General features: G+C 37.4%; 1 protein-coding gene across 1 annotated transcript; it reads left to right on the forward strand.

Annotated features, from left to right (window-relative positions):
- Positions 1-1,081: 1,081 nt before the first annotated feature.
- On the forward strand, positions 1,082-2,247 carry LOC126755302 (uncharacterized). Its single transcript, XM_050467769.1, has 2 exons — positions 1,082-1,641; positions 1,823-2,247. Exons 1-2 carry the CDS (start codon positions 1,231-1,233, stop codon positions 2,150-2,152), a joined length of 741 nt encoding a protein of 246 aa, XP_050323726.1. The 5' UTR covers positions 1,082-1,230; the 3' UTR covers positions 2,153-2,247.
- The last annotated feature ends 8,711 nt before the right edge of the window (positions 2,248-10,958 follow it).

Below are 10,958 nucleotides of genomic sequence, written 5' to 3' on the forward strand. Positions count from 1 at the left end.
TCACGCAAGTGAGGAAAGCTCTCTGAGCGCCATGCACTTGGCAGTTCCCAAAAACGATTCATTGACATATGACTCAAGCAGCTCCCGACTTCCAACCATTGACCAAGTATCCTCTGTGTAGCCAAAAAACATCCGCTTGAAGGTGAACTAAAGTGAGAAGGCGTAACCTTCCTCCTTAGGGTTTGCGCTGGGTTTGGGACCCGCCACGTAAGAAAACACTCCCAATGAAAGGAACAAAACAAGTCGTGATGTCGACACCAATAAAGACGAAGATATGCAAAATTTCAGACCGACGCTTCGCAAATATAAGTACTAGTTCGCGTATAACCTGACAGACAGACGTTTATGGCTAAATTGGAATCGAAGAGATAAAACAAATTTTGCTGAAGAAGGCCATCCAAAAAGTGTTTATAAAAAGTGTTTCGAGAATTGGAAAAATCGTTGGCATGAATGTATTACATCTGGTGGGGATTACTTTGAAGACTCTAAAGTAAATATTGATGAGTAGATAAATACTTTAAGTTTTGTTTACAATTTTCGGATCACAAGGTATTAGTAAAGATGTGTACACGTAGATAAACATTTAGATAAATAAATGATATTTATTTTTAGAATATATTGAGGTATGATTCAGTCAAAATTATCATAAGGAAACGATTAAATTATTGACTATTTCTGTAAAATAATATTAATTTGAAATATTTCGCCTCATATTAAGTATTACTAATGTTGTTTCCGGATACGCACAGGAAAAAATTGTATTTCTTAGAATTGGATAATTATTATGCGCCAATCGAAACCAAAACGTCTGGTGCAAACGTACCAAACATGTCAATTCCACCTATCAGCCACTTGTCAACAGCCACATCAGTTGATAACCAATTTAAAATGTTAAAAATATGTGAAAGCAACTCTTGTTTTAAAGATTACGAACTACTGCTTACATAATACATCAATGCATTGTACGTTGTTATAAAAATAAGATTAAATCGGACAAATCAAAATGAGTAATGCAATATAATTACCAAGAAAGCACCCACCAAAACAGTCCACACTCATATAAAAACTGGTTAAGGGTGCTTTAGAACATCATTAACAGTTGGAAGTCCAAGTGAGACAGGTGTGAAGGAAACAGTGAGCAGCGATTTGAAGTTTAAAATTTCTTCGACAAAATCATATACAAAAATATTTAAAAAATTTATAAACACACAAAGTACTTCAAAGAAAAAAATGCGTAAGATGGCAACAAAGTCACTGCTCTTCTTGCTATTGGCAACAATTGCCAGCAGCGCCTTAGCGCAATCGCCTGTAGATTGGCAGCCATTGCTTGACCAGCAAAACTTGGCCCTACGTCAGGTGGTGCAGACATTGCAATTGACCCGTGGCGCAGCCGTCGGAGCTGAGGAAACCGATGCCTGTTTCGATTGGTATTTGGATAATCAGACGGCGATCAATGAAGTCTACTACAAGGAGTACAACGATTGCAAAAATACGGCAACGGCGGCAAAGAAATTGCTTTCGGAGCAAAGTGCATTGGAACGTCAAGATCTTTTGGATGATGGTCACTCACTTTGCTCATCTTTGGCTGCTTGCGAAAGTATCTCTGATGGTTTGGAGTTCTTTCAATGCTACAATAAGGCGGTAAGTGTTCGCCTGAAGCTGAAAAATTAAATCAATTATAAATTTAGTTGAAAGTTCCTAAAAAATATTGATTTTATCAAAACCTTAACCTAATATCCCCCCTACTTGCATTTAAATATTCTTCTAAATATTTACCTAGTATACATATTGATTTCCTTCATCCCTCTGTTTATCTTAACAGTCTGACGATAACAGCCCGAATTTGTTTAACATAACCGTCACATCGGAGCGCGTCGCTGACAAATTGACAATTTCCTATCAAGCCATCAACGACACCGAACGTGTGTGTACTACTAACGCCCGTGTTAAGAACGTGAATGACTTAAGTACTAGCAGAACGTGTCTAAATGATTGTTTGCTTGGAGAGTGGAGCCCACCAAAAGCACAGAATGAAGCCGTCAGCGCACAAATCTCTAAAGATGCCGATCAGTCAATTGGAAGCCGAATGTTACTCAAACAGAACTCTGAGTCAATCGCTCGCAAGCTAGCGTTCAAAAACAATAGGTTGTAGGCGCATGAGTCGGAAGAGAAAAAATGTTACAGAGTAAAACTTATTTATAATTTTGAAATTTATGTAATAAATAAAAAATACCGATAACACAAAAATGATCTTAAAGTGACTTAATTTTAAGTAAGATGTCCAAAAGTATCCAAAGAAGTAGAGGTATAATATATTGGCCTCAATAACCGCGTTATTTGTGCTTTCTCTAGACTGGATAGGCAAGCTAAGAAAATGAATCTGGTAGTGAACTAGGTCAAAACGAAATATCTCCTATCTTCAAACAAACAGTCGTCGCACTCGCCATTTGGCTGCAACGTCACGTTGACAGTCATAACTTCGAAGTCGTAGATAATTTCGTCTATTATGGATCCAGTATTAACACCAACAACAATGTCAGCCTCGCAATCCTGCAGGTGCTACTTCGGTCTGAGTAGTCAATTAAAAGTTAAAGTATTCTTTCGAAGAACAAAGAACGAATTCTAGTCACATTCCAAGCTACTCATCATCCCCGTTCTGCTATATGGTGCGAATGCATGAACAATGACATCGTCTGATGAGTCGGCCTTAGGGGTGTCCAAAGAAAAGGTTGTGCAGAAGATTTATGTTTCTTTGCCCATTGGCAGCAGTGAGTATTACAGTCAGTGGAACGATGAGCTGTACACGATATATGACGCAATTGACATACTTAGTTTAGCGAATCAAGAAACAGCGGCTACGCTGAATAGGTCACGTCGTTCAAATGGATGAAAACACTCCAGCCCTGACAATATTCACACAGTACCTGCCGGGGGAGGCAGAGGAAGAAAAAGATCTCCACTTCCTTGGAGAGAACAGGTGGAAAAGGACCTGGCTAGACTTAATATATAGAATTGGCGCCAAATTGCGAAAAGAAGAAACAACTGGCGCGCTGTTGTTAACTCTGCTACAACCGCGTAACCAGTGTCTACGACAAATAAGAAGAAGAGCATCTTAATTTAAGCTTTCGTCGTCGTTTAGGTTGAGAAAGGAGTCTGTTAAAAATAATTCAACAATCTGCCTCAATCTCTTATCACTTCTATTTAATTTGTTAATACTTCACAGCACGACATACTAGTTCCATTTTTATAGAAACCTACAGAAACGGTCTGCACTCAAGGGTTTTCATGTTACATTTAATGGCGCATAATTATTTACATTTGATCAAATTTGATCCTGCCTGGCAAAACACGGCATGCCAACGATTAATCCAATTGCAAATACACTTGCTACATGTCTCGACTGGGATGGCTTTCAGTGCCTAGAAGGAATTTTGGAGTTTTTGGTTTCGGCTAATTTTGGTAGCACCAATCGCCAGACCTTTCAACAGCTTCGACATCATATTCATAACACTTATTTCGTGATATAGTAGGTTTCCCAAAAACCTTCTGCAATCTTTACGACGATTCCATAGCCGTGATTCCATTAGAAACACAAAACTTTAAAGAATCTCGATTTTTTAAAGGACCAGTCAGGGTCACTTTCGAACAGTTAACAATTTTATGAAAGTTTTTAATTTATATCAGAATATTCAAGAGAGATCAGAGAGTAATCAATGAAGTAATTTATCTTTCAAAACTAGTTTTCACACTTAATATTTATTTATTTGCATTTTTAGTATAGTTTTCAGGAAGTCAATATCCGGCATCATCGAGCGTAGATCAGTTCTTCAGACTTTACTTTTTCCAGCTAGTTCCAACTAAGTAATTAAAGTTTTAGCAATCAATAATTTAACTGTTTATTGCTCTCTTTTCATTGTGTGTATTATATACTTAACTTTTTGATACTCTTTCTTATAATTATGCTCAACTTTTCATTATATCTTTTAACTACTTACTGCGCTCAACTGGCTCACTGTTGCTCAAACTTTCATATCAAAGCCCTCGAAATGTCTTTAAAGCTGCTATGTAGAGTGTGGTGGCACGCTGATTTAAGCGGAAAACTTCATAGCTAATGAAAGAAAGCGATTAGTTGCTATATATATATATCTATATTTATATATATATTCTGTATGTATTCATGTAAACTTGTGCAGACTTTTATTAACATCTCCACTCTGCAGTGGCATTTTCCTTCTAACTCTTTTTTCTTGAATGGAATTAAGGTGGTTTTCTCTGGCCTTTTTTCTTAGTCTGTCTACTGTGCATGTCAGTTTGTATGTAAAGTTGAATTACAACACCGTTAATGAGCACACACCAAGTTTTAATTAAGTTTGCACTCGCAGTTTGCCATAAAAGTCGATTAACTTACAGGAGCTTTGCTACTTCCTTTCTCTCATTCACAACTTTTATTTTATTTTCATTAACTCTTCCTGTTTGCCTTTGTTCCCTGTTGCATGAAGTGGATTTCTGGAATAAGGCGAAGACTTTTTATACACAACATGCAAATATGGAAAAGAAGTAGATATTTGTTCGATAGGTAGATGTTTTGTTCGTTACAAGATGGCGAAGATGAAAACAGAGTAGTCCTATACCATTTTTTTGGTTCTAGGAGCTTTTTGTCAGGTGTTATCTTGTTAGTGCGTCCAGAACGAAATTTATTATTGGTACTTGTTTTTTGCTTTCTTGGTTTGAATTTATATTTTTTAACCATACTTCTCTTGAGCAGAGCTCTAGGCCTATTGCTGATCTATAAGTTATGTAAGATTTAGTTTTCTAAGACCGTTCAAAATTTTCACCGATGAAACTAGTCAATCGATGATACAACCATAAGTGTAATTCTTTCGATGTGAGCACTCAAGATAGCACCCGCTGGGAAGAAATTTAGAGACAATGCATTGATTTTGGTCGAACTGAGGATAGTTTTGAAGTAAATGGCAATCATAATACAAAAATGGTTGGTTATATATATATGTATATATATATATATCTGTCCGTTCGTGCAAGCTGTAACTTGAGTAAAAATTGAGATATTATCATGAAACTTAGTATGTGGGTTCCTTAGTTCCTTCTTAGATGAGCATGATCGGACCACTGCCCCGCCCACAAATCGCCATTAACCGATAACATATGTATATAGTGCCATAACTAAGCACTAAACTCAGATATAAATCTGTAATTTGGTACAGAGGATCACAGTAGAAAGGAGCACCTGTTGAAAAAGTGGGCGTGGCCCCGCCCTATAACAAGTTTAATGTACATATCTCCTATACTACTTAAGCTACAACAACCAAATTTGGTGAGTATAAATCTTATAGAAACTTCTACCCACAGTGTGAAAATGGAAAAAATCAGCGGATAATACCGCTCTTTCCCCATATAACGGTACTGTTAAAAACTACATAAAGCGTGATAAATCCACAACTAAATATGACAGTGACAATAAATTTTACCAGTGAGATGGTATGAAAGAGCTTTATGAGAGTTCCTGTGAAAATTGGACGATGGGCGTGGCACTGTCTACTTTTTAGTGAAATCCCAAATCTCGGTACCCGACCAATTTCGAAAAATTCAGTACATGGTATTCTTTTTACATTTTTAAGTCACTTTATGAAAATGGACGAAATCGGACAACAACCACGCCAACTTCCCATATAGCATAATTTTAAATTCCACTTGATTCGTTCAGTTTTTAGTACTCAAATCAAGAAGCAATTAATATAATGGGATAAAACATTGCAAAAATAATATATTTGGTGTATGCCTCTTTATGACCAAAAATTGTCCAACCAAAACTGTTCAAGACCCTAGGTACCGAATATGTATGGGGACCCCAGTATCTATATTTGACTTTTGAACGAAAATGTCGATCAATGTCTGATATATATAACTGAAAGTAAGAGCTAATCCCTTTTTTATAATGGTTTGTTTGTATGTCAAAAATTGGTTGAATCGCACCAATACTTCGCTTAACCGCCATATACTATAAAAATTTTCGAACGTCCATGTGACTTTGTACCGCATGTATCGACTAATATGTGAGTTATCCCAATGAAAATAAGAGAGCGTGTTTTATTCAAAACAGTGTATATTTGTGCCTAAAATAGATACATTTGAATGAAAACTTGACTTAGCCCCTATATATTATAACTAGTATCAGGATTTTCGAACATTCGACTGACTTTACTCTATATGATTGGTTTTACACCTTAAAGTAGTTCCCTGGCTTTTATTTCTCAAAGTTGCAAGAGCATAAAATGTTCGGTTGCACCCGAACTTAGCCCTTCCTTACTTGCTTTTTATAAAAATTTGGAGTTGAAGAAATTACTTCCCATTATATTTGCAGATCCTGATTAGTAGTACCTGGATAAATAGATTTAGCCTTGTCGTTAACGCCTGACAGTCTTCGGAAGGAAAGTAATAATTATGTTTAACACTTAGAAGAGGCTTTAAAACACTTATTACCAACTTTAAGTGTTTGGAACATTTCTCAAAACATCTTCAAAGCGATTAAGATAAGAAATCAATCAACAATTGTTGTTATTGTAAAACACTTCACATTATTCAATTGCTCACAGAATAATTTGAGCAAAATATACCAAAAACTGCGAGCGAAAGCAACAACAATTTGCAGAAACAAGTGAAAAAACAAACACAACGAGAAAATTACAAATAAATGATAGAAATTGGAATTCATTAAATTAAATTTTGCGAATTTCCGAAATTGTAAATAAAGCGACGTACAGCAAGAAAGGTGAGCGGGCCAAAGGAATTGAGAAAAAGGATGCAACGGAGTTGCAACAACGAGGAGCAGAGATCACAGAAAGCGCGTAGGGTAATTTCGAAGGCAATCAACTGAACGTAAGCTACAAAAACAAAAATACGAAAAAAATAAACAAAAGTTGGAAAACACAAAAACAACAAATACAAAGTTACACAACAATAACAAAATGCGCAACGCTTGACGCAATGAATTTATAGTGAAATATGCTAAGTAAAGTGAGGGAAAAACAAAGAGCACATCAAACGCTGAGAAATTGCAAAACGGTGCAGCGCGCGATCGCCGCGCGATGCCAAGCAAATGCGATGCTCATAAAGAAAATGAAAATGAAAATGAAAATGGGAATTCCTTTTGAATATCTTGTTATCTGCCAACTACTCAAACAGCTACTGAAGCAGCGGGGGTAGAAGCTCAACTGAAAACGGCTGGAGCTGATTACAAGCAGCGCTGTGTGGGTGTGTGTATGCATGTCGGCAATGAATTCGCAATTTGCCTGCTGGCATTGCAATACACGGTTCCACTGGCAGTTGCAGTGTTGCATAACAACAACAAAAATATTAGCAACAACAATACTAGTCAACCTCTTGCGGTAGCTATGAATACGCGCACACGTAGGCCTTCACACCACGCGCTGTTACCTGCCACACGTTCAAAATGCACCGGCAGTAGTTGGTGTAAAATATGTGGAACTTCGCTATGCATATTTCCATTGAATTGGTTGGCAGTTGTGAATGAGCGCTCTGCATATGCCAGAGTGCAGGTCCACACGCTCTCATATCGCGCCACGTTTTTGCGCACTCAAATAGCTGCTGCCTAAGCCCGCGCCGTCAGCGCCACGCAAAACTTGGTTAGCGGATTACTGCGACGTGTCGGCGCTTTCAGCCAGTGCTACGGCATGCTGCACGCATTGACAGCATGTCCGAAATTCCCAATAAATGCTGCGGCGCGCTGGCATGTAGTTATGCCGCTTGCATTTGCGACAGCTGACGATTGCGAGGTGCAAGTCGAAGTGGTTTCAAGTTGCAGTGGATTGAGTTACTGTTTTCGATTTGCATTCGGTTTGTGTGAATTAGAATATGCTTGAAAAAGGGTTTACATACATATTCTGTGTATTTATGGGAGATCACACTTTTCAATCACTTAGCGATGGCTTCTAGGCTTTACAATAATTTACAATAACAATTATGGGAAAATATTGAATAAACTTCTGCGTTATTGTCTATAGGTTACCGAAACAGATTTGAGCTACAAACCTTTGAAGAAAAACAATTCTGAGCCAAGATTTTCTATTTACAATTTACAAGCCCGATGAGAGAATGAAACCTATATTTCTGGCAGCGCTTTTGTGCGGCTAGGTGGCTGCTATGCCTTGTCTATGAAACAGTTGCAGCTTTATGTTCATTCCAACAGCAACAAGTCACTTAACTATATATACATATAAATATTCATTAGGGTTGGTCAAAAAATCGAACATTTTATACGCTTGGTACTCTGAAAAATTGATTGATGGATACCTCTAAGAAAGACTCTCCAAGTATGAGCTCTTAATTGTATTGATTTTCTATTTTTATTTTATTATCACATAGAAAAATTTTTATATCGCTTCCAACTACTAAAAAAATATTTTGTTTCATATATTTTATAGGAAATTTAATGCTCTAATAAATGTTTTCTAAGGGGTTTTTCGTAAACTTAATCGTTTCAAATATATTACCAGTTGAAGGAAGACAAACGCCTTCACCGCGTTCTAGGTCGATGCTTAATTTATGGCAAGAGCAAACTTCCTGAATGAACAGCTGAACGGAGAGCGCAATGGAGTACGCTGAGAACATAAATTCTTGTAAAAATGAGTCAACCCTTTGAGTGCCGTTGGCCGAAGTTTCTGCTCCAGATATGCATGATAACCCTTCCAGCTGAAACTTAAGTATAGACTAATTAATTTTTATGAAGGAATCGGTATATTTCTGAGTTTTCGCGAAGTTTCTTAAACGAATAAATTAAAAAGTTCTCAAAGGTGTGGTCTCATGGCTATTAGTTTAGCCTGGTAGACAGGCATTGACTACTTCTGACTCTAATCGATTTAATAGCTGTTTTTGTGCAATTTTTTAGGTTAGGGTCAGTGGTTGATACTTAAGATAGCGATCTTGGACTCTACAAAGCCCTTTGTGGAGCTTCAAATAGAACTCCGGTAATCAGATCTTATAAGTTGACAAAGTGCTTTGAGATCAACACAAATTTGCCGAGGCATTTCATTTTAATTATATTCCCAGCTCAGCGGGATGTCGGATGTCTCTTAGTTACTTAAACCTTGATCTCGCAAAGGCGAGTCAGTCAAGAAGAAAGTGTTGAGATGTTTCTTCTATAAAACAGCATCTACTACCGGCAGCCGGTTCCCAACCTCATCGCGTAAACACCGAGCTATTATACTATAACATCTTTCCCTATGACTTTCCTTATTGAGGACGAAGAACTCACTGAACCTCTTGTGATCCACCTTAAGCCAAAATAACCTTTTGACAGCACAAGAACTAACGGTAGCCTAGCGCTGGTCAAGCTCTCACGAAACCCAGGAATTCGGTAGTGAAATGAAAGAAAAGAGTGGAGAACCGAATTGTTACCATTTCATTGAGAGCGGGTCTAAGGTGACTTTCCTTACCAGGTTGTCAATTTTGCAATTACCTGTGTCTGTGATTTTGTTTGGCACCAATACCAGTCTTATCAGAAAGTGACTCGATGTCATTGATAGCGAGGTTAGACATTCCTGAGGTAGCGTTGAACACACGGCTAGTGAGTTCCAAGTCGTCAATATTTAGCAACTGTCCAATCGAAATGTGGATTACATGATTGTCGGACTAGATACTTGCCACTATTTTTTTTAATATACATAGTAGTTCCCACAAATGGCCTTCCAGAAGTCGGTGCATTTTTGATAGTAAAAATTACCAGAATTGAATTAAAAATTGCATGTGTTTGGCTGTTAGTATCACGGTGCAGACCTTCAGTCAGATATATGCCAGATTGTGGAATAAATTTGTAAAATATGGTGAATTTTCTGTTTGCTAATGACCATGTTTGACTCGTGTCCAAACAAAAATAGTTCAGGTAATCACAAAAAGTTTGAGAATTTTTTTAGTATCAAATCTTATCTTTCTATGATTACTAACCCTAACCTGTTCGCACTTATATAACGCTAGATACAGGTTACTAAAGCCATATATTGGAAAAAATTATTTAATTTTACTAGAACTTATACTTTAGGATCTGCAATCAAATTTCTATTTGCATTTGAGAGTATTAGATTGAATATAATATAGCAATAACAACAACAAGATCTTGTTTCAAGGTCCCCTATCCATTATAAGCTATCCCAAAGAAACGCTTTGCAAATAGATAAACATGATTTTTAATTTTTGTAGTGATTTTTCATTCATCTTTAGACCGAACTTTACTTTCTTTATTTTTCAATTATCAATCCATTTTACAAAAATTTAATAACACTCAACTGTTTTGCACGAAATCTCCCGCCGACAACCACTCAACGTGACAAGCCAGCAATTAAATCGATTAATCGAGTAGAGCAAACAAGCCAACACGGTCATTAAAACTGAATAATAATGAAAAGAAAAATAATCACCGACAACAACGGGCATTATTTCTACATACAACAATTTACCGAAAATACCTGCTTGAAGTGTTAATGAGGCCGAATGTGGCCAAGCACACGCCCAACGGTATGCCATGGCGCTTTTACGACGCCTGCAGCTGCTGAGCAATCACAATTCGCGGTTAACAAACGACATGCTCACTGATAATTAACACGCGCTCACTCATTCAAACCCACACCAACACACACACAAACAAAAAGCACACACACATGCGCAAAGTCTTAAATAGTCAAATGTATGTGCGTGCCGGCATTCATATTTTCCCTACAGGTACATCACGCAATTGTATGTGTGTGTGTGTGTGTGTTGAGTGTGCGCAAGTGCAACTGCCATAACTGCTGCTTGAGCTGAAGGAACTGGCAAAAATTGCTGCACACAAATATCCCAACTACAATGTCAACAATGGTTTATGGCAGCGATTAAAGCCAGCAACAGTGCCCACAAGCGCACACACACACACACACACATGTGCATAT

The sequence above is a fragment of the Bactrocera neohumeralis genome, chromosome 4 (genome assembly GCF_024586455.1).
Source record: "Bactrocera neohumeralis isolate Rockhampton chromosome 4, APGP_CSIRO_Bneo_wtdbg2-racon-allhic-juicebox.fasta_v2, whole genome shotgun sequence".
Classification (NCBI taxonomy): domain Eukaryota; kingdom Metazoa; phylum Arthropoda; class Insecta; order Diptera; family Tephritidae; genus Bactrocera; species Bactrocera neohumeralis.